This window comes from Corythoichthys intestinalis, chromosome 21, assembly GCF_030265065.1.
Source record: "Corythoichthys intestinalis isolate RoL2023-P3 chromosome 21, ASM3026506v1, whole genome shotgun sequence".
Classification (NCBI taxonomy): domain Eukaryota; kingdom Metazoa; phylum Chordata; class Actinopteri; order Syngnathiformes; family Syngnathidae; genus Corythoichthys; species Corythoichthys intestinalis.
The window spans coordinates 13,427,474-13,453,086 of NC_080415.1; the positions used below are offsets into that span (position 1 = coordinate 13,427,474).

General features: G+C 39.3%; 1 protein-coding gene across 6 annotated transcripts in view; it reads left to right on the forward strand.

Annotated features, from left to right (window-relative positions):
• Window positions 1–25,613, forward strand: part of ttyh2 (tweety family member 2) — a 110,832-nt gene that overhangs the window by 24,875 nt on the left and 60,344 nt on the right. For 5 of the 6 annotated variants that reach the window (XM_057826001.1, XM_057826002.1, XM_057826003.1 and 2 more), the window contains exons 2-3: window positions 4,471–4,655; window positions 25,250–25,361. The exons of the other annotated variant lie outside the window; for it this stretch is intronic. In XM_057826001.1, the coding sequence (XP_057681984.1) occupies window positions 4,471–4,655; window positions 25,250–25,361 (297 nt within the window). The remainder of the gene's footprint in view (window positions 1–4,470; window positions 4,656–25,249; window positions 25,362–25,613) is intronic. 6 annotated transcript variants of the gene reach the window in all.

The following is a 25,613-nucleotide window of genomic DNA, read 5'->3' on the forward strand; positions in this document are numbered from 1 at the left end:
GCCTTCAATGTGAATGTTGAAGCCTTCTGCCTTTGTACATAGCTGGTCACAGCTTACTACAGCAGGTATGCTTGTTAACCATTAGCTGTCGCCAAACTAAGGCACAGTTTATACCGCAGGTCTTAATGCACAATTCTGATTTTTTTTTTTTTTTTTTTGTCATACCTGTTTTTTGACCGTTCATACTGCCTTTGTCCATTTAACCCGTTCAAGTGTCAAGCATGTGCACTAATTCGCAGTCCGAGATGACCTGTGCAAACTGACACCCATGCGCAGAAGCATCAAAATGAATGCTGGCTCAACGTCATTCTAGGGTGATCATATTTTAATTTCCAAAATGTAGGACAGAAATAACAGACATAAATAATTCCTGTTTAGTCTTATATTCAAAGTTTACATTATAAGGATGGATAGCATTCACACAGTGTGTGTGCATGGCGCACACATACAGTTGTGGTTAAAAGTTTACATACACTTGTGACGAACATAATGTCATGGCTCTCTTGAGTTTCCAGTTATTTCTACAACTCTGATTTTTCTCCGATAGAGTGATTGGAACAGATACTTCTTTGTCACAAAAAACATTCATGAAGTTTGGTTCTTTTATGACTTTATTATGGGTTAACAGAAAAAGTGATCAAATCTGCTGGGTCAAAAATATACATACATGGATCTGAAAAAGCGAATCATTGACTTGAACAAGTCAGGAAAGTCACTTGGAGCCATTTCAAAGCAGCTGCAGGTCCCAAGAGCAACAGTGCAAACAATTGTTTGTAAGTATAAAGTGCATGGCACTGTTTTGTCACTGCCACGATCAGGAAGAAAACGCAAGCAATCACCTGCTGCTGAGAGAAAATTGGTCAGGAGGGTGAAGATTCAACCGAGAATCACCAAAAAGCAGATCTGCCGAGAATTAGAAGCTGCTGGAACACAGGTGTCAGTGTCCACAGTCAAGCGTGTTTTGCATCTCCATGGACTGTGAGGCTGCCGTGCAAGAAAGAAGCCCTTGCTCCAAAAGCGGCACCTTAAGGCTCGACTGAAGTTTGTTGCTGATCACATGGACAAAGATAGGACCTTCTGGAGGAAAGTTCTGTGGTCAGACGAAACAAAAATCGAGCTGTTTGGCCACAATGCCCAGCAATATGTTTGGAGGAGAAAAGGTGAGGCCTTTGAGGTGGTAGTATTATGCTGTGGGGCTGTTTAGCTGCCAATGGAACTGGTGCTTTACAGAGAGTAAATGGGATAGTGAAGAAGGAGGATTACCTTCAAATTCTTCAAGATGACCTAACGTCATCAGCCCGAAGATTGGGTCTTGGGCGCAGTTGGGTGTTCTAACAGGACAATGACCCCAAACACACATCAAAAGTGGTAATGGAATGGCTCGAATGGCCTTCCCAAAGTCCTGACTTAAACCCCATTGAGAACTTGTGGACAATGCTGAAGAAACAAGTCCATGTCAGAAAGCCATCAAATTTAACTGAACGACACCAATTCTGTCAAGAGGAGTGTTCAAAGATTCAACCAGAAGCTTGCCAGAAGCTTGTGGATGGCTACCAAAAGCGCCTAATTGACGTGAAAATGGCCAAGGGACATGTTACCAAATATTAGTGCTGCTGTATGTATATTTTTTACCCAGCAGATTTGATCACTTTTTTCTGTTTACCCATAATAAAATCATAAAAGAACCAAACTTCATGAATGTTTTTCGTGACAAAGAAGTATCTGTTCCAATCACTCTATCAGAGAAAAATCAGAGTTGTAGAAATACATTATGTTCTTCACAAGTGTATGTAAACTTTTGACCACAACTGTATACGGACAGCTTGCCCAGACTCTTGGCCATGTCTGCAATCTTTAAATATTTTTTTATTTGGAGCACAGAAAGGGAACCATTCTCAGCACCCCCTCACCACCATTTTATTTTGTTATGACTGCTGTCAAGCTCGCCTCTTCCTTAAAAGCCACGTTCAAGCTAGGCGCTAATGCTCATGCACCGCTCCATCGCTAACATGCACACTCTCTCTCACTCTTTGCTGACATAATTGCTGCATGAATTCCGATTTGGGGGACTTGACAGTTCAGACCGCAGCTACACTCTGGAAAAATGTGGCTCAGACCGGATTTTAACCACATACGAACGTGACCTAGACCGGATTTGAAATGGTCTACTTTTATGCGTCCTTGTCCCGTCAAGTTAATGCCTGACTTCAGTCGGAAAAACACGATAAAAAATCGTATTTGTGCATTAAGACCTGCGGTATGAACCTAGCCTTCGCTACTTGGGATTTGTTATGTGAGCAGACCATTTGCATTGATGGTGTTAAAATTAAATGAACAATAAATAGTTGAAAGTTTTTGAAGTATAAACTCCTTGCATACAACTGCTTACTACTGGAACTCCAGACTCACCGCTGTTCCAGTGATAGCGTCTGTCGACCGTTCTGCGGATCAAATTTCCAGGACGGAGCAAGCCACAGCAAACAGACAGCGGAGTGGACCAATCAGCAACGGGCAGACGTGACGTTGGTAAAGCGACAAGAAACTGTAGCGCGTCGAGATAAACATAGGAGGAGAGCGGAGAACGGAGAAGTTTATTCAACATGGCTAGCGCAAGACAGACTGTTGGTTTTAGCGACTCGATGTGTTTTTGATAACTTAAAACTGAATTTACCGTGGACTGGAACATATTCTCTGCTCTATCGTTCACCATCTTCGTTGTTGTGGAGATGACTTCCGACGCGCAAGAGGGATGTAGCTCGTTAAGAACACGTCACGCAAAAAAACGAATCTGATTGCACGGATTATTTCGTTCCGGCTTGAGAGGCCAATATGGAGCTGGGTCCCAGGCTCCTCTCACGGTGTTTGAAAAATACAGGGAGAACAGTCTGGCCATGCCAGGCAATGCAACTACTGGGTTACCAGAAAGAAATAGCCACTAAGAAAAATAGAAAATTAATAAAACACAAACATCTGTGCAAAGGCCCAGCAAAATGCATCTTGGGTAATGTCATTGCATTGGCATGTCCTTTGATTACCTGTCTGCATTTGCAATGCTTTGGTCGCCCCCTAGTGGCACTTTGGGGTAACTACAGTAAACTTGATTTAAATGTGAACGATTCCTTTTATTTAATTGTGGAAATTTTGGCTCATTTCAATTTATATTATTATTTATATGGGATATTTATTTTCTATAACTTCAGTTGAATTTGGCTCCTAATTTTTCCACAGAATGTTTATTTGGAAAACCTTTAAATTAGTACATTTATCATTATTAAAGAATCAAGTAGGACATCACATGCATGACCGCATAAATTGGTATTGGTTTGATATTGGTATCGAATTTTTGGAGTTGGACAATGTCAGCATATCAGTTATCAGTTAAAAAGTAATTATCAGACAACTTTAATAATTGCTAATTTTTTTTTAAATGACAAAAAAAAAAATACACTAAAAGGCGCTTGCCCGATAAAAAGTTGAAGCTCTTAAATGATTAAAAATGACCAAAAAAGTCGTTTGGTCTACAAAGAGTTAAAGGTCTTAGGCATCAACTTTTGAATCAATGTCCTCTGTCGGGTCCACTGTTCCTAAAAGGGTTAAATAAACCATGCAAAAGTCCTCAATGTTTTGTTCAAAAGGTCAATTTGACTCACGTAATACCAGAAAAGGCATTTAATTCCCTTCCTTTTGTACGCTTGTTTTATGATGAATGTCAAAAGGGTCGATGAAGCCATGAAATGAGGCAGATGGAGCACAAACGAGCATCCCACAGTTCCATCTTTTGCTCTTTTACGACACGAACGGGACCAGTCTCAGCATTTTGAGTTCTGTTTTGGTTCACCGTAATCCTGCGGATTCTCCCTATTTGGAGGTTTTAATCCCTCGCTACTCTTGCAGGATGCATGACACTCGCCATGGGAACATATGGCTCGGCAAGCAAAAGATGTTAGGCGCACTAGAAAGGAAAAAGAAGGAAGGAGGGGTGCTCAACCCATCTGCTTGCATTGGATGATCTATTTTAGTCCCGTCTTTCACAGAAGGTGGGACGATGAGAAAGAGGAGGGTGTTGGTGGGGGTTTGTTGAAAGAGTGGAGATGAAGAGCAGCACAAGGAGGTGTCTGCCTGCCAGCTGCAGGCAAGGGATGCTGGCACAGAAGATGAGAGCCCCCCAGTAAGCAGTTGGCCTTGTTTCTGTGAGCCCCTCAGATATGGAGATGATCACGGCTCACTGTCTTATGTACTGATCATTACTGTATCTCATAGAAAGAAATACGACTGAAAAAAAGTCTTAGGAAACACCAGCTTTGTTAGGTTTTTCCCTCCTACTGTTTTGTAAGGAAGAGGTTACAGAGAGTGTAAACCCTTGATACCCTAATTTGAAACCTGAAGTGTGCTGTGTTCCTCTATTTTAAAACCAGAACGCTGACTTATATTTCCATTTGAATTATTAACCAGATTTGTGGTCTTGTTCAGTCTCTGGTGTTTCTGAGCTGCACAGCAGCGGTGGTGCTGGGCGTCAACCTGCTTTGCCTGGCAGTTTACTTGAGCTGCTTGTGCTGCCGCCGCAAGGATGACGATGGCGACAGCGAGGTGGACAGCAAAAAAACGACGTCCCGCTGCGTCACTTGGTCGGCCGTCACCGCAGGCCTCGTCACTTGGTGAGAGAAAGCAACGCTTCGCCACACATTCTCAGTATGAACACCACTTTGAAAGTCCGAACATATACCCAAATTTATAAACCTAACCTAAACATCATCATTCGGAACTTTTTCACTCCCATTGACGAGTATATATATCCGCCAGAGGTGTGCAAAATTTCCGTTTCTTAGATTATTCGCGATTCGGCTGTGGAAGATTCGAGAACGATTCACAAACATCCAAATTCCGATTATTGAAATATGCCAAGTAAAGCGGAAGTAAAACACACTCAGCGCGCCACGCGGTCTTCGGGATGCAATGAGGAATGGAGCGGGAGTAGCTAAACATCATGCTTCTCATTACCTGGCCCCTCGGGTAATGCTAATGCTCCACTCACGGCTCTAGCTCAACTCATGCCACGGGATAAAAAAAACACAACAACATACCTGACTGCTGTCGACAGCTGCTACAAAGTACATCCACATAATGTTACGGTAGATATCAGTTATATAGGACTAGATGCAATATAGATCTGGTAGCGTTAGCAGCACATCTACAGAAAGCTAGATGCGTTAGTAAAGAACCACCATCTTAAAGCAGTACACTTCCCTGCAAGACTGTTGTAGCGAAACTTCCAAGCGAACCTAATTAACTTTTTATTTAAAATACTCCTAAATCGGTAAAATATTGACTTGAATCTATCTTTAAAATAGTTTTTAAACTATTAAACTTAAACTCACATTTCGAAAGTAGACAAAAGGGAAATTATGGAATAACGGGAGCAATTTAACAACTTTAACGGTTGATTCACAACATTAAATTAATTGAATGTAGTTTAAAGCTGCTGATACAGAATGGGGACTGGAGTTTTTATTTACTGTGATTTTTGTATATTTTATATATAGTTATATGTTAACTTGATACTGAAATAGTAGTTTGGTTTAGCCTGAGAGTATTTTTGAACAATTTTGGAACTAATGTACAAAACATTTTTTTAAAAAAAGGAGGTGGGTGCATCAATAATCGTTTTATAATGGAATCGGAGCCTCTGAATCGTAATCGGAATCAAATCGTTAGGTGCCCAAAGATTCCCAGCTCTAATATCCGCCAATTCTGTTATTTCAGTGATGTGAAGTATAGAGCGTGTCGGATGCAGTGTTGTTTTTGGAACCCGGACGAAAATACTTATTAGTCTTACTCATATTTTAGTCATTTCAAAATGTGTTCATCTTTACCTAGTTTAGGTCAACGGAAACTCAAATTTTGTCAAATTTTAGTCGACAATGACTCAAAATGTTTACGTCTGTAAAAGTCAAAACTTTTAGTCCAAAAGGTTTCCAAAAATTTTAAATGAACATTGGCAGAATAAAACATAAGAATTAACAAGGACATTACCATCCCCATGATGATAATACAGTGATACCTCGTTTTTCGCGGTTAAAGCCACCCCCTGCTACCCCCCAAAAAAAGATATAAGAGACTTATCTTTATTTCATGCTTTATTGAGTGAGTACACTCAAATCCGCTCTAGCTGCTCATTTACACACAAGGAGTTGCAACAGCAACTGTTTAACAAGTTAAACGATGATTGATGCATGACGTGCTTTGATGTTTCGGCTTCCATTAGTCTCTAGCAAGATTAAATCTGAAAGTCTGTCAATCATCGTTAACTTTAATAAACAACTCCAGTACACTGCCTGACCAAGAAAAAGCGGCAGGAGCGAGAGAGAGAGACTACGTGATTGAATCGGGAGAGCTCTCAGGATTTATTTTAATTGGGGAAAAAAAATCCGCTATGGACTGATTGCGCGAAGTAGCGAGGGATCACTGTACACACTCAGCAGGAAAACTGTACATTGTTTTCAGTTAATTACGTTACACTTAAAACGAATACTCGAGTAACTCGAGTTTGAAATTTGATCCAAGTAATTTTATTCGCCTCGAGGAATCGTTTAAAATTGCCAGGTCTGACCATCATGTTTTGCCCAGACAACTTTTGATGCGGGACAACGCGCCGACGTCACGTGCGTAGAGGAGGAAGCAATAATATCTGACTGCAGCCGACAGCCGCTAAAACCTATGCCAACGTTGCTTCAAACTATGCCCGCTAGGCCTGAACGATATTGGAAAAAACTATTGCTGCGATTTTTGGGGGGGTTTGCGATATTATATTCATATTATTATTATTATTATTTTTTTTTCACTAGATGACTTGAATAGCTGTTTGGAAAGACTTTGGATGACTCACAATGACCAGTGTACAGCGATCCCTCGTTTTTCGCGGTTAACGGGGACCAGAACCCGCCGCAATGAGTGAAAAACCGCGAAGTTGCGCACCCCGCCCCCCAAATTTTTATTTTTTTGTGTGTGTGCTCAATGTATTTATTCAGATTTAGCATTGGACAGAGATACATATAAGGCATGTTTTTTTCTCACTTTTTCCCCAAAATATGATTTTAATAAATGTGTATATGTATATATATATTAATAAATGGTTTTAAGCACTTCAAATGTAATAATTATGATCAGTTTTAAACATAACTTTCCAACCAAATCATTTTTGAACAAGAATAAAGTACTGTAGTAGAAAAATGCTTGGCTTTATTAAATACTTCTGTTTATCTACCTTAGCTGTGACTCTTGGTGGACATGTAGAAATTACAAACTCCTCATGATCACTTCTGGCATTTAATTTATATGTCTCAAACGTCTCCACACACACACATTCATTCCAAAGCGGCTTCCTTGCAGAAACTGTTTAACAAGTTAAACGATGATTGACAGCTGCTGCGCTGTGATGTCCGCTTCTTTGGCAAGATCAAAGATACCAGCATCGTTAACTTTAATAAGCAAGTGCTGCAGTGACTGTGAGGTTCAAAGAGCGTCTGAGGCTCTGCGCAGAGCAGAAAGCAGGGCGTATGTGGATTAAAAAAAAAAAAAACTATCGCATGTCCTTGCGATGGGACTATTGCGCACACACAAATCGAGATAGCGATGTTTAAACGATATATCATTCAGGCTTAACGCCCGCATGATGCTAAGGTGGTAGCGTCTGATGAGTCTCATAGATATCACATGTATATGGAACTAGATGCGATATGACAAACTCGCCGACGTTAGTAAACAGCTGCCATCTTAAAAGCAGTGCACTTCCCAGCGCTAATAAAGAAGATTAACGTTACTGTACCTTGCTAACATAACGTTAGCTCTGCGAAGGGCTGGGTTTCTATTAATTATGACTACTGTTGATTCGTGGCTAATGTGTCTTTCATACAGGCTTTATTTAATCTATAAAAATACAGCGATGTAGAATGATGAGGGTGTAAAACAAAAACATAATAAAACTGTCAATTTTAGCTCGGTAGTCATTGATGGATAAAATACCAAGTAGCACTGGTGCCTAATGTGCTCCAATACAACAGGCATCATACATTTATTTTGAACACTGCAAAAACTCGAAATCCTATCAGGACTTACAATTTAGACTAATTTAAAACTTAACTAAAAAGTAGCTTGACACAAATGGAAATTCAATTGGAAAAACACCTAAATTTTAAGTGATGTGTGTTATCAAGCGTAATGACATTTTTAGGTAAGAAATACGTTTTTTTTTTTTTTTTTTTTTTTTTTTTTTTTTTTTTTTATGAGATCTAGACGTTTTTTGAGCGAAAGCCGTGATTTTTTTTTTTTTGTCACATCTGACATGCAATTTGTGGCTGTTTTCAATAATGTACATTGAAAATAAAGACATTGATTGTCTGAAAATTGTTTAATTTTAGGTGAAATGTCTTGTTTTGTAATGTATATTTAAATGCTCTTTACCTAAAAAAAAATGTTTTACCCGATTATTCGATTAATCGATAGAATTTTCAGTCAAATACTCAATTGCTAAACGGCGGACGGAGAGGACACCGGTGAATAAGCGTGTGTGTAAGGGGGGAGGGGGGTGGAGCACGTCACATGAGTAACATGACCAAACACTGCTACAATACAGGCTAACTACACATACAATATAATAAGAAAACATCACCCATTGTGAACTTGCGCATGGCACATTTTCATCGCGTTCTCATCTCGTCAGATAAAATCTGGTATTCATCTCGTTATGGTAGTCTCCAAAAACACGTTTTTAGCTTGTCATTGTCTTTTCATTGTCATGAAAAAAATTGTTTGTCGACAAAATATCTTCGTTAACGCCACCGTTAATGAAAACAACACTGGTCTGATGCCATTCCACTGTAACTTTGTAGTTCTGAAACCGGGTTTTCCTGCCTCTCAACTACTAGTAGATGGCAGTCATGCATCGTTTTGTGTTTGCAATCAACTGATTTGACTTCACATGAGTGGTGTCAGGGAAAAAAAGGTTGCATGTTGATCAAACCAACCAAAACACAATATTCTTTGGGTCTTGGAAAATCAGTCCAAATGCTATAAAAATCAATTAGGGTAAGGCTCTGGTGAAGCCAAGCTAAAACACTGACACTGTCTTATAACCCTCATCTAAAGGCCTAACTTTCACAGACATTTTTCAAGGACAGGATAACTTTTACCCGACATGGTCAGTATGAGCCGGACTTCATTTTTACCGTTAACTTTCCTCTTGTTATTCTCATGGTGTTTTCTATTTCCCCTTCTATTTATTCTGCAATCACTTCACATGCACAGCGGCACACTGCATTTCCTTTTCGCGTCTGGCCCTCGATTTCTTCGTAGCAGACAGCTCGCGTAACCCTAGTCTCATTAAAAGGGTGCATTAAGTTACTGGACACCTCATTGGGTACACCCATAGAATACACAATGACAGCTCTGAAGCGACTAGTAGTGTTGTACTGATGTTGCACTATCGGTACAGGACTTAGACCGGGTACCCACGGGTTATTAAAAGTATTTAAAAAAGCATTGAATTTAGTTTTCCATTATTAAAGGTATTAAAAGTATTAAATTAGCTGTTGTAAGTCTGGAATTTTTTCACCGTGGTCTTAATTTTCAACAACATCTCAGTGCAACCTAAATTATATCCGTGAAGGTTTTTTTTTTTTTTTTTTTTTTAATCCATAACGAAGATGACGCATAGAATTTTTACGATGCACTGCGCTATCGAAATGCAACTCGTGCGTGCCAAACCACCACAACCGGCAAAACGGAGAATCCATCCACCTCTGCATCGGGAATGCGTCCGTTTGTCGGTGGAACGAAAACCCTGCAGGCAGAAGTATTGTGGATTCTGAACACCAAAAAAGACCACCATTCATATACTTCAAATGAGTCCATTGGTGATCGGTTTCGGATATTACGTCATTTTTGGTCGGCATTGGCTGTCACAATGTTGGTCATATTGCGTTTTGTTCCAGAGGGAGCGTTCCCGATGTCTTAACTGTCTTTCGTAGCGAATTTTCAGTTGGCAGAAAAAAACGCACATTTTCTTAATGTTTAAATAGTCTACATATTTTTATGACCATTATAAATGCATTTACACAAGGAAATAACGCTGGAAAAGTTTGTTAAACATAATGTTGCTCAAATCGTGTTTTTTTTCCAGAGGGAGCATTCCCGACTTCGTAACTACAGCCAATTTAAGCTCATCAAGACTTTAAGATAGAGGTAAAATCGGGCCTAAAAAGTCCAGCCCGACCTGAACTGGTCCGCGGGTATTAAAGCCTGACCCGCGTTTTGTGTAATAACATTTGTGACGATGTCTGCATAAAAGCGTGTCTTTTATAACGACTTCTCAGTTGGCAGAAAAGAAAACGCACATTTTCTTAATGTTTAAATAGACTACATATTTTTATGATAAGTATAAATTTATTTACACAACGAAATAACGCTGGAAAAGTTTGTTAAATATAAATAAAGAGACGCGGTTTTGCGGACTCGCAGAGGGGAAGATTAAAAAGGGCGTATAGGCACGCTCTGGCTCTGCAATGACCATACAGTGCCTTCTTTTTTTTTAATCCAAATTATTTATTTTATAACAAGTATTCTTTAGTTTATCATCCATACATCGTTAATATATAGTTATTTCAAAAAGTTAGCGAGAAAGAACCCTGGCCCGGCCCGACGTAATAATTGACATTTTCATTTTGGTCATGTTTTCAGTTTAATTTAGCTGTTTCCAGCATGCTGTTTATAATTGCGATGCTTGTTTAGCGCTTTTCCTCTTACTGCAGAAGAGGGAGGAAGTTACATCGGCCGCCGCTATGATATTTAAGTCATCAGCCATCTGCTGTGAGCCGGGAATTTAACGCCTGCTTTCACGCACACTGCTTCCCATTTCAGTCGACACGGGAAATTGTTTTCACACACAACTGCTGCACTGTTAAGTCCCGCGATATTCCCGTTGTTATGGAGTATGTGATAGGGGCTCAAGTTACATCCAGATACTTTAGGTTGCAGTTTATGGGTCATGCGAAGGCAGTGGACCTGCTTAAACATTTCGGTTTGCCTTTCGAATGAATGTGAATTTCGCCGTTTTAACTCGAGAGTTAGCCATGTTCACTGGGGTCTTGGCAGGTGCACTAGCGGCTAGCCTGTTACAGAAGATGGCTGGTCTGAGTCCTGTCCTCCTCTTTTTGTCCATAATTATTGTGTGCGTGTGTGTATTTAAAAAAAAAAATTCTGACAGACTTTATAATGTTACTTTAAATGTGTTTTAATTGTATCTTCAATATATGTGCATTCTTTTGTCACACTTAGTAATTGAGGTTAAATTTGATGTTCAGTGCTTTATTTATTTAATATGATTCAATATGATCTAAATAATGGGTGCGAGAAAAGTATTAATTTTCAGTTGAAATGGCATTAAAAAAGGTCTTAAAAGTCTTGAATTTAGATTTATCAATCCTGGGGGGACCCTGGACTAAAATTACGTCAGTATCAGGAAGTAATAAGAAATAACGTCTTTGAAATGTAGTTTCCAACCACTGGTCGCCCTACACAAGATGGCCACCAGCTACACACACCTTCATAAAAAAAAAAAAAAAAAAAAACAAACAAACAAAAAAAAACCACTTGTTGCCCTTCCCAAGATGTTGACAGGCTGTAGTGTCAAATCACCTTTCTGCTGAGACTTTCAATGAGTTCCTGCCACCCTCCCACTTCCAATGGATTGGATGTCGAGCACCATCAATGGTAGCCAATGAGTTAAGCAGTGTCTGACCAAGTCTTGATAGAATTACTTTGAATGCAATATGCAGAATGTTAGTATTAAAAGTAGAGGTTGACCGATATGGGATTTTCAAATGCCGACTCCGATATCTATCCGATTTTGTAAGCCGATATTTGAGGCCGATGTACTTTTTTTTCGAAGCGCATTGATTATGAAAGGGAGTTTAAAAAAAAAAAAAAAAAACTTCAACAGCTTCAAATTTACAATGATGACCTGAGACTTAAACGATTAATTTGATCTTGTGTTATCAAACCACTTCTTTTTTATGTTTATACACACTCAGCAAGACAGTACATTATTTTCAAATTATTAAACACACCAGGACGTCACACGAGATGTAAACAAGTGAGGGTTAGAGTTCCATACTATTGCTAACGCGAATGCTATGAGTTACATTTAGGCAGAAGTTCAGGATTTTTGACATTAGGCGTAATCTTCGAGTTAGCAGATGGTTTAGTTAGTTGGTGGAGTTGATTTCAACAAATTCTAGTTCAAGTTACCGTATTGGCCCGATTATAAGGTAAGGTGTTTTTTGCATTGAAATAAGACTGAAAAAGAGGGGGTCGTCTTATATTTGCGGTCTAGACATTATACCCATTCACGACGCCAGATGGCGCCAGATATCATTGAAGCGATATTCTGTCATGACAGATCTCAGCTACTCTCAAGTTTAACCAGTTTGCATTATTTTATTGCAATGTTTTTCCTTATTCAGATTTGTTTCAAGACTACAGTTACAGTTAGACTTCGCTTTGATGGTTAATGCAGTTATTGGAATTTTGTTGTTTTATCACAATAGATTGGTTTATTTACGTACATTTCAAAAACCAGAAGCCATTCATTTACGAATGTGATTGCACTTTAGTTTACATTTAAATGTTCAGATATTAAGATTTGAATGAGGCAAAATAACATGCTTTCTCTCTCAAATATATTGTTTTAATCATTCGTTTCGGATGTACTGTAATTATTTTCTGTATAAAAATTAATTTGGTGTTCAAAAATTCTTTTTTTTCAAACTTGAGTCTTGAAAAAGAGGGTGTCGTCTTATAATCAGGGCCGTCTGATATTCGGGCCAATACGGTATTTGTAGTTTCAGGGCTCCGGAGTGGCTAAGCTAGCGCGAGTCAATGGCACCATTTTAGCATGCTAATAAAAAGATGATACAGGTCTACGAACAGATCCAACATAGTCAAAAAAACTACTAAACATAGATCATAGTTTCAAAACACCCATGTGGCCAAACAATGTCACACCAAACTGCCGTAATTCATTTCATTCTGCAGGACTATTTTTTCAGATGCGTAATAAGACCCCAATACAGAGGAGTGCTTCGGTCACGCCGGACAAGGAGTTATGCAGTGTGGTCAGTGCTTACATCAGCTGCCCTCTCTTTCGCTCTGCAAAGTGGCTAATTGAATCAAGTGCGGCGGTGGCCTAGCTTTAAACCATGTGACGGTCATGTTAGACAAGATTTTGCCAATCCCTCCACAATCTGTAGCTTTGCTTTTTTATGTTTCGATTGTTTTTTCATCATATAATCATATTGTTTAATTATGACCTTTTCTCCATGACCTTTAAGACATATTGCGTAACAGCATAGGCACGAAATTATTTATAAGTTTTCTACCGGTTGTTGTTGATAAATGTGACATTCTGAACAAGGTGTTTTGACGATGTTGAAATGAACTCCTTGGTCATAAGATTTGGCCAAATCTTACTTTTAGCTGCAGAAATCTTATTCCAAACTTTGATTATAAATTCTCCCGCTTGCTAATAGAAACAGATTAGAGCTGTCCCGACTAGTCGCCGTCATCGATGACGTAAATGCGTCGACGAGCACACCATCCCCTCAATGAATAATGAAGTGATAAAAAAAAATAGACCAAAAAGGCCAAAGCATGGACTTATTTCCACGAAAGAAAGGAGGGTACACTGTCGTGTGCAGTTTCTGCAGTGCCAAGCTTGCCCACCATGGCAGCTCACCGGCCAGTTGTAATTTTGGAAGACTACAGGAGACAACAAGCTGGAAGATCGTAAGTCCATATACAGTAACTAACTGTAGCGTGCAAGGACAGGAGTCTGGGGTGGAGTATTGAACAACAGAGCCAAGCCGAGCCGTTTTAATTACATTGAAAACCACACAATACGAAACACGGTACACTCGTACGTAACTCGCGGGAGGAAGCCTCATGCTTTCGTCTTTTTCCTTAACTAAACCGTTCCCCCTGGTAACTATATAACTCGTTAACATTAGTTCCGTGGGTCATTTCTGTAAAACTCGCTACATAACAACATTTTTTATTGAAGTTGCCTTCATGTGCGTCGAATCAACGTGCATCATTAAGTTATTTTCACGCACTTCACTCCATTGACACGTGACATTTATTTATCTACTCTGCCACTGCTCCCGAAAGCTGTAGGCCTCACAATCTCTGTAGTCTGACACAGCATGCAGATTGTATTTGTTAGAATGATGGATGCTCCGGCTTGGGGAAAAAACATAGTATAAAAAATGAAATAAATGGAAACACTGGCCCGCTTATGATAGTCCCTGACTGCACTAATCTTACTTACCGTAATTTTCAGACTATAAGATGCTACTTTTTTCCCTCATTTTGAATCCTGCGGTTTATAGTCCAGTGCGGCTTATTTGTCGATTTCTTTGGGTTAATAGGTGTTAATAGTGTTTCACACTGGTGTCATAAGACTGTCATAAGATACCGTAATTTCCCGAATATAAGGCGCACCCGTATATAATGCACACCCCAAATTTACTTGTAAAATCTAGGGGAAATTATTGTACCATTTATAACGCGAACCCTAATTTTAGCACCAATAAATAGAAGAATACAAGAAAACTGAGCTTTTGTACAGATACAGAAATGTCATTTTACTGACTGGTGAAACACAGCACAAGCATAGCACATTGGTAGTTCAAAACATTACCATAAACTGACAATATTTACGGTAATAATATGATTTGACAACTTCTCCAACTTACCAGAATCTAGGCGAAAACAAAACAGATGTGACTTTTCTTTTAAAGGCTGCTGTATAACTTGCTCGTTTCATCATGATGAATAAATGTTTTCCCTGGATTGATACGGTAAAATGAAAGTGAGAACATAAGTCGGACAACCGTGAGAGCGCATCGCTGTCAACACGATATTTGGGTTTGAGTTTCCCGAGGGACAGATATAGTTGACGGACACAGGAAGTCTGTGTGCTTACGTTTATTATGATCCGAGTTGCAGAGCTGCAATAAACGTTGACTCAAATGAGTTCAAGAAACTAAATTCTGTGCATTATGAAGAGTGAAAAAAACAGAATTTAACACAGACGAAATCATTCGGCCGATTAGAGTGAAGTATTACCGAAACAAAATGGTGACGTCACGTACCGTAATGGTCAGCAACGGGTCGCCTCATACGTGTCTTCAACACAAAATGGCCGTGATAATAAAAATTAATGTAAAAGTATATGTAATATCTCTATTTCTGTCTCCATCCATGTACCCGTTTATAATGCGCACCATGATTTTACAAGTTGATTTTGGGGGGAAAAAATTAGCGTTATATTCGGGGAAATTACGGTAATCTTAATTATGACATGACACTGTCATGAGCATTAATGAATGCTTATATTATATTATATTATATTATTGTTATTTAATATCATCTGGCAAATTATGGAGTTCATGCCATAATTTGCCGGATGATACCTAATGGCAGCAAAACAGCCCCAAACCATGATGCTGCCCCCACCACGCTTCAAGGTGGGAATGAGGTGTTGATGCTGGTGAGCTGTTCCATTTTTATTCCGAAACAATTCAACTTTGGATTCATCAGTCCACAAAATATTTTGCCAAAACTTCTGTGGAGTGTCCAAGAGCCTTTCTGCGAACATTAAACGACCGACAATGTTTGTTTTTTTTAGACAGCACTGGCTTCCTCTTTGGAGTTCTCAAATGAGCACTATTGTTGGCCATCGTTTTACTTATAGTTGATGTGTGCACAGAGGTATTGGACTGTGCCAGTGATTTCTGCAAGTCTTTAGCAGACACTCTCTGGTTCTTTTTTACCTCTCTGAGCATTCGGCATTAAACTCTTGGCGTCATCTTGGGAGAGAAGCAACAGTGCCAAACTCTCTCCATTTGTCGACAACATCTCTGACTGTTGACTGATGAACATCCAGACTTCAAGAGATGGTTTTGTATCATTTCCCAGCTTTGTACAAATCAACATCCTTGATCACAGGTCTTCAGACAGCTCTTTTGACCGAAACATGATGCACATCATACAATGCTTCTCATAAAGACATTTCTTTCCAGGTGTGTGTTTTATAGTGGGCAGGGCAGCTTTAAATCACTCATCAGTGATTGGGCACACACCTGACTTAAAATGTTTGGTAATAATTGGTTTCAAATGCTCTTCAAGTCTCCTTAAGCAGAGGGTTCACATACTTATTTTTCCCCCTCGTGTCATTGTTTGCATGCTGTCTTCATTAAAATATGAAAACCTATCAATGTTTGGGTGGTTTTAGGTAAAGCAGACACTGTATTTTCATCTGTCTGATTCTGACAAAGATCAGATCACATTTGGTGGAGATTTTATGCAGAAATGTGAGAAATTACAAAAGGTTCAGATACTTTTTCATGCCACTGTAGCAGTATACTATAATATTAATGCTACATATTTTTAATATGTAATTTTTCTTTTAAGAATTGCTTTCAATCATGTTGAAATGGTGAAATCACAGTGTTCCGAATCTGTTTATATTCCATTTTTTTGCGCTAGTTAATGCTATCAGCATTTGACCTCATTCTTTATTTGTGATTTATTATTATTTTGATAGCGTTGATTTGTACTTTAACAAAGAATTTAAGTGTCCCAAAATGTTTTTGTGAATTAATAAGCGCCAACAAAAATACAATCGCTAGATAAGTAAAAAAATATATATAAATAAGTATTAGAATAGTTGACTAATCGTTAAAAAAGTCTGCTGACTAATCAGGAGACAAATACTCGTTTGGGACAGCCCTAAAACAGATAAACATTTAAATAGATTTCTTCTCGCTCCTTTTTTGACAGAGGCGTGCATTCCTGACAGCCATCCTGGGCAGGGTGATTGACACTTGGAAACTATTAAAGACTACAGCACAGCATCAGCACATTAATTCTTAGTTCACCCAGATAACAATGATTTTTTTCTAGTGTCGTATTGGTACAGAACCGATACTAGTATCTGTGCAGCACTAGTTGTTTTTTTGGGGGGGCTCTCCTTGCCCCCACGCAATGACAAAACAGTACCTGCAGTTAATACAGATGAAGCTCAGTCATAGCTGACATGTTAACAAACAGACAAACAAAGATATGGCTCCCACTAAATAAAAGTCTGGAAATTTGAAGGTTTTCAAATTCAAATTGGCCGGACAGCATAGTATGAGTTGCTCGTCTCGTCAGCTCGGCTTTAGGTCAAAACATACATTTTTAATAAACCCGTCTGAGCCGATTCGTTTTGGCCGACAGGCTTTTTTTTTTATTCTCGCTGCTGCCGTTTCACTTTAGTTTTCCCCTAAATTCCCCCCGTCTTCGCCGCTGCATTGTCATTCCTCGCCTTGACAGTTGTGCACTGTCTGTGATGTTCTTTCTCTTTTGCTTAGACTCTAGCTGGAAAAGGAGACGTGAAGAAAAAGTCATTCATTTTTTAAAAAATGAATAAATAAAATTGAATTAAGAAGACTGTTGCCTGGCATTAAGCTTGAGCTTTTTTAGCATCTGAACAATAGCAGATTAACAAAGAGCAAGAACGTCAAGTGAACCAAATGTAAGTCTTTATGTGCGGTATTATCATACCTAGCGTGTGGCTCGATTTGTGTGCAATAATACTTTTTCAGTGTTTTTCTATCTCTGTAAGTGTCTTTCATTCGCTACTTACCCACTGTTGTGTTTTATTTATGTCACGTCTCGTGACACGCGTCGCCGCCGCCAGCACTAAACTCAAAAACACACTACCTCAGCCAGCTTGCACCTGCGGGCTAAATGCTAACAAGACGCCTTGTTGTTTAAGTGATGAGCACCACCGTCATACTAAGCTAGTGCTAATATATTCCCAAATACAGGAGACAACGGGCCGCATGATAATTAGAGCCATTGTGTGATTGTCAGTCATACAGTTCGGGCGCTTTCACACGAGCACTGTTTAAAACGGTCCAGAGTTGTTTGGCTCAGATAGTCCGCTTCGTTTTGTAAATGCGAACACGCATCCGAACTGTAGTTCGGACCAAAAAACCGAACTCTGGTCCGCGAAAGAGTGGAACGCAAACAGATTCGGAACACTGAGTCTTTTCCAACAAGATTCAAAACAGTTCTTACTTTCTCTTTTTGTGGTCTGTCTATATTGTTCTCAGCATTTGAGTGAGCACCAGAATAGTAGATTTAAAAAAAAAAAAAAAAAAAGTCACGTACAGTGGGGCAAATAAGTATTTAGTCAACCACTAATTGTGCAAATTCTCCCACTTGAAAATATTAGAGAGGCCTGTAATTGTCAACATGGGTAAACCTCAACCATGAGAGACAGAATGTGGAAAAAAACAGAAAATCACATTGTTTGATGTTTAAAGAATTTAGTTGCAAATCATGGTGGAAAATAAGTATTTGGTCAATACCAAAAGTTCATCTCAATACTTTGTTATGTACCCTTTGTTGGCAATAACGGAGGCCAAACATTTTCTGTAACTCTTTATAAGCTTTTCACACACTGTTGCTGGTATTTTGGCCCTTTCCTCCATGCAGATCTCCTCTAGAGCAGTGATATTTTGGGGCTGTCGTTGGGTAACAAGGACTTTCAACTCCCTCCACAGATTTTCTATGGGGTTGATATCTGGAGCTTGGCTAGGCCACTCCAGGACCTTGAAATGCATCTTACAAAGCCACTCCTTTGTTGCCCTGGCTGTGTTTTTGGGATCATTGTCATGCTGAAAGACCCACCCAAGTCTGATCTAGAGCTGAAACGAATACTCGAGCAACTCGAGTAACTCGAGTTTAAAAACTGATCCGAGTAATTTTATTCACCTCGAGTAATCGTTTATTTTGACAGCTCTAATCATCACGTTTTGCTCTGACTACTTTTAATGCGGGACAACGCGCTGATGTCACGTGCGTAGAGGAAGAAGCAAAAAAAAAACAACTTACTGCAGCCGACAGCCCCTACAAACGACGCCGACGTTGCTAAATACTAGCCCGCACGATGGTTGGTAGCAGGTAGCATCTCATGAGTCTCATAAAGATCACATGTATGTTGAACTAGATGCGCACTGACAGACTCGGCCGCGCCTGGGCAGCGTTAGTAAACAGTCGCCATCTTAAAGCAGTAGAGCGCTAAGCGCTAATAAAGAGCGATAAAGCGCTAATAAAGAGCGCTAAAGCACTAATAAATAAGATTAACGTTACTGTGACTAGCTCACGTAACGTCAGCCCTGCGGAGGGCTAGGTTTCTATTAATTATGACCACTTTCGATGTGTGGCTAACGTGTCTTACATACAAGCTTTAACATAACATAGCGTTGTGGAGTGAGGAGGATGTAAAATAAAAAGTCAATAATCCTAACTATCAATTTTAGCTCAGTAGTCATTGCTGGATAAAACACCAAGTAGCACTGGTCCCTAATGTGCTCCAATACAGCCTGTATCATACATTTATTTTGAACACTGCAAAAACTCCAAATCCCATCAGGACTTACAGTTTAGACTAACTTAAAACTTAACTAGAACTTAAAAATGGCTTGACACAGATAGAAATTCAATTGAAACACGTGGGGAAAAAATCCTAACTTTTAAGTGATGTGTGTTATCAAGCGTAAAGGCATTTTTAGGTATATATATATATATATATATATACCTTGAAAGGTGGAAAAAGCGCTATGTAAGTATAACACCATTTACCATATATATTTTTTTTAATAAGGTCTAAAGGTTTTTTGAGTGAAAGCAGTGAATTAGTCTTTTTGTTTTATTCTAGTTACATCTGAGATGCAATTGTTGGCTGTTTTCAACAATATACATCGAAAATAAAGACATTGATTGACTGAAAATGGTTCAAGATTAGATGAAATGTCTTGTTTTCTCATGTATATTTATAATTGCTCTTCACCTAAAAATGTATTTGTTTTATCCGATTACTCGATTAATCGATAGAATTTTCAGTCGATTACTCGATTACTAAAATATTCGATAGCTGCAGCCCTAGCTTCAATGCCCTTTCTGATGAAAGGAGAGTTTCATCAAAATCTCTCGATACATGGCCACATTCATTCTTTCCTTTACACAGATCAGTCGTCCTGGTCCCTTTGCAGAAAAACAGCCCCGAAGCATGATGTTTCCACCCCCATGCCTTACAGTGGGTATGGTGTTCTTCGAAAGCAATTCAGTTTTCGTTCTCCTTCAAATACGAGAACCTGTGATCCTACCAAAAAGTTGTATTTTGGTTTCATCTGACAGTAACACATTCTCCCAGTCCTCTTCTGGATCATCCAAATGCTCACTAGCGAACCACAGACGGGCCTGGACGTGTACTGGCTTCAGCAGGGGGACACGTCTGGCAGTGCAGGATTTGAGTCCCTGGCGGCGCATTGTCTTACTGATAGTAGCCTTTGTTACTGTGGTCCCAGCTCTCTGTAGGTAGGTCCCCCCCGTGTGGTTCTGGGATTTTTGCTCTCCGTTCTTGTTATCATTTTGACGCCACGGGTTGAGATCTTGCATGGAGCCCCATATCAAGGGAGATTATCAGTGGTCTTGTATGTCTTCCATTTTCTAATAATTGCTCCCACAGTTGATTTCTTTACACTAAGCGTTTTACCTATTGCAGATTCGGTCTTCCCAGCCTGGTGCAGGTCTACAATTCTGTCTCTGGTGTCCTTCGACAGCTCTTTGGTCTTGGTTATAGTGGCGTATGGATTGTGACTGACTGAGATGTGGACAGGTGTCTTTTATACCGATAATGAGTTAAAACCGGTGCCATTAATACAGGTAACGAGTGGAGCCTCGTTAGACCTCGTTAGAAGAAGTTAGACCTATTTGACAGCCAGAAATCTTGCTTGTTTGTAGGTGACCAAATACTTATTTTCCACACTAATTTGGAAATACATTCTTTAAAAATCAAACAATGTGATTTTCTGTTTTTTTTCCACATTCTGTCTCTCATGGTTAATGTTGACAATTACAGGCCTCTCTAATCTTTTCAAGTAGGAGAACTTGCTCAATTGGTGGTTGACTCAATACTTATTTGCCCCACTGTATCACTGGCGTGAATACGTGAAAAAAACTTTATGATGCACATTGATATGATGCTACAACGGAGTATTAGGGCCAAAAAAAAAAAAAAGATGGAGATTAAAGTCATAATATTGCTACGAGAAAAAAAAGTCGCATTATATGTAGGGGTAATGTAGCTGTGAGCCGCTACGCACTTTACATACATGTACCTTCGCTGGGAGTTACAACGAATCATTAGCAAAAATTCTTCTTTTGTTTATAATTCGATGTAGATGAAGAAAAATAATTAGGATTTCCTTATTTGTAAAACCGATTCTAAAACACAAGATGCTTTCAATATTGTTGATTTTAAGGGAGGTGGCAACGCACTATGTAAAGTACGTAGCTGCTTATTCAGCTACATAATCCCGACATTAGCCCTTAATACTCTGTCGTACGACCCACATAAAGGCAAATAAAATGGAAAAAAAATATCGGTATATGGACTCACGATCTGCCAGCTTGTTGTTTCCTGTCATCTTTCAAAACAATACCTGGGTGACGGCGCTTCAGGTGTTCATTCACGAACAACGTACTGCCGTGGTATGCAAGCTTGGCATTACGGAGACTCCACACGACAGTTTACCCTCCTTTGTTTTGTTGAAATAAGTCCATGGTTTGGTCGCTGGTGCGCTTTAATGGCTTTGTGCTGTTTTTCCCGCTTGAATCCCGAGCCTCCGCCATTCTCAACTTTCCACGAGCGTCCGCCATTCTCAACTTTCCAAGCATGTTTTTTTAACTGTCGACGGGATGTGTTCTTGTCGACGCATTTACGCCATTGATGACGTCAACTAGCCGGAACAGCTCTCGTGGCAAGATGACAGACGATTATCATTGGCCAAATGTTGTTGTGCTGCACTAAGCAGTTGCATATGATACACAGAATTGGGTTCTAATGTGGCGATTGCGTTTTGCATGGTGTCGCTGAATGTACCATGTGAGAGTGAGTGGCCATGACAGATGGAGCCTTTCGGGGCGGCTGTTTGGTGAGTCTCTCTCTCCTAAAAGTGATGACGATTTGACAGTCCAAAAAGTCACGAAAGTGAGAACGATTGCGCCTGTGTGTGACTTAGGGTACCACGCCGTTCCCTTTCGTGGTTTATGAAAAATTCATCGGGGAAAATTATACTCCAGTTCACTCGGCATAGAACCGGGAGGCCGAGCAGCGACTTCCTATGCAATGCTACGTAGGGTTGTTCCGATCATGTTTCATTGCTCCCGATCCAATCCCGATCGTTTTAGTTTGAGTATCTACCGATCCCGATATTTCCCGATCCGATTGCTTTTTTTTTTTGCTCCCGATTGAATTCCAATCATTCTCGATAATTTTTCCCGATCATATACATTTTGGCAATGCATTAAGAAAAAAATGAATAAAACTCGGACGAATATATACACTCAACATACAGTACATAAGTACTGTATTTGTTTATTATGACAATAAATCCTCAAGATGGCATTTACATTATGTACATTCTTTCTGTGAGAGGGATCCACGGATAGAAAGACTTGTGACTTTGTATATTGTGACTAAATATTGCCATCTAGTGTATTTGTTGAGCTTTCAGTAAATGATACTGTAGCCATGCCCAAATGCATGATGGGAAGTGGAACCATGCCTGTGCGTAGTGCTACCAATTGATATATTTTCTCTGCGTTGGGAAATAACAAAGTGTTAAGAAGAAGATCAATTGCTACCTTGCTTCCCCACATTGCTTCCCATGATATTCTAATCGTAGGGAGAGGGATTGTAAGGCTTTAGCCAACTAAAAAAAGGCTCCAAAGGCTGCCAAAATTCATTCTATTCATTTTACGCTGCCTTTTATCTCTCTATATAGGTAAAACGGCGCCATTACAGATTGAGCGCGACCATGCGTGAGTGGGTCGTGCAGCGCATGCATTAATTGCGTTAAATATTTTAACGTGATACTTTTTTTTTTTAAATTAATTACCGCCGTTATTGGGATAAATTTGATAACCCTACCTTAAGCCTATACTAAAGACTCTCGATCAGTGTAACATATTATGTCTGTAACGTTAAATACAATTAGAAAACTATTTAATTAAAAAATATATGTATATTAAAAAAAGGCATGGCCGATATTTTTTTGCCGATTTCGATACTTTGAAAATGACGTGATCGGACCCGATCGATCGGGACATCTCTAATACTACGTGACGTTAGTTTTTTTTTTTTTTTGTTTTAACAATATTTGAACATGCGTGCATATAAACTTCACAAAACTGTCAGTTGACAAAAAATTGACACAAACAGTACAGATGCACAGTTATATTCAGTGTTGTTAATCTTACTTTAAAAAAGTAATTAATTACAGTGACAAATTACTTCTCCCAAAAAGTAATTGTGTCAATAACTCAGTTACCTAAATGTAAGACTAATTAGCTACGAGACAAAGTAACTGGTGATAATTTTCATGTTTTAAAAAAAAATAGGTCACACAATGTGAAGTTTAAAGGGTTTTTAGGACAATTGGCCCTAGCCCAATTCTTTACCCTAAACCTAACTAGACACAGGGGTATTGCGGATATTGCGATAACTAGATAGTAACCTTTTCTATGTGTGGAAGTCATTTCATGTTGTGAATCAACCGTTAAAGTTGTTAAAATTGCTCGCGTTATTGCATTAGTTCCCTTCTGCCTATTTTTGACATGTGTAAGTTTTAAAACTGTTACCTCATTTAAAGATAGATTTAAGTTAGATGTTTTGCCGATTTAGGAGCATTGTAGATAAAAAGTAACTTGGGTTCGCTAGGAAGGTTCTCTACATCAGAGCCTTCCTGAGAAGTCTACTGCTTTAAGATGGTGGCTGTTTACCAACGCACCTACACTAGTTCTTTATTATACATATTGCTAATGCCGCCGTGTCTGTCATTTGCATCTAGTTCTGTATATATGTGATCTCTACCGAAGCATCATGTGGGCGGAGTTTGCAGGCTATCGGCTACAGTCAGGTATTATTGGAGCCACTTGGCATAGTAGCATCGCGTTTGCAACGGCGTCACACTCCCTTCCTCCTCCCCACTCCTGCTCTGCTCTCTCGTCTCCGTGAGTCCGTCTTTTTCAGACTTTTCTCGTGTCAGTCAACCAACATCGTATCGCATAGTAACACACGCCTTTCCCGCCTCAGTAAAAGTAATGGCGTTGTCAAGATGAGAAAAGTAATTAATTAGATTACTCACTCCTGAAGAAAATAATGTCATTATATTTTAACACCATTATTAACAACACTGGTTATATTATCATTGCAAAATAAAATACAGTAATAAAAGAAAATCTATATACAGTTTAACATGTAAAAATAATTCTATGCTACATTACGTAGAGCATCACTGCACCACACTGTGACGCTCCACACTCCCCCCCATCGCAGGTGGGAGATATTTCCTCTTATGTTTGTCTGATGCATGAGTGCGCCTTTTGTCCACATGATGAAACTCAGAAACTTCGGTTGGCGCAGTGTGAACACTTTTTGTCCACTTTCCAAATATGTTTTTCTACTTCATGCTCATACCGCACCACACCCTCCCTCCTGCTAAGCAGTGCGGCCAAACTGTCCAGTGCAGCTTGCGTTTGGTACTTAAAGTTACTGATGATTGACAGGTTTGTAGCTTTGATCTTGTCAGGGAAGCTTGGTAGCTCTACGATCAAAGGCACAAATGTGTCAATCATCGTTAAACTTGCAGCTCAGTCATAAGTGTGCTGTGGCATCTCATTGTGTAATTGAGGGGCTGTTCTCAGCAGCGAGAGCGTCAAAACGGAAGTGGATTTGAGTGGACTCTCTCTAGAGAGCATTTGATAAAGACGAGATTTTTTTTCTACGTTATTCTTGTTTGAAAAAAATTTCACCATATGAAGGCTGCACGGTGGAAGAGTAACATGTTTTGAACTTATTCGGACTCTGACAAAAATATGTGATCGGGACATCCCTAATTTAAACGTTAATTTAAAATTTGAATTGCTGCTATGTCAACATAATGTTTTCTGTTGGTATTATTAATTTCCTTCTGTCACCACATTGTAAAAAAGCCAAACAAAAAGTACTTGAGTTCATCCTGTCGCTGCCCTGCTGAACTCAAATCTGACAAATGGACAACTGACTGTGCCTCTTCCACAGCGTGGCCGTGGGTGTGGGTTTCTACGGCAACAGCGAGACCAACGACGGCATCTACCAAGTGACATACTCGATTTACAATGTCAACAACACAGTGAGCGGCTTGAGCATCCTGGTGGGTACAACGCAGTGAAGTGAGACACATTTCTGTGTTTAAGCTGATTAAATGTGTTTTCATTACAAAGTTAATAGTAGTGCACAGTACTATTCAGTAGAAAGATAATTAACAAGGTTATGGTCCACTGATGTTTAAGAGGATGCTGTTCTTACTAAAAGTATTGTAACTTACAGTATATTTTGTTCTGTTTTTTTAAAGCCAAATGTCACGCGTTTTCTGTTGAAGATTTGTAAAGGTCCTTGAAATCCT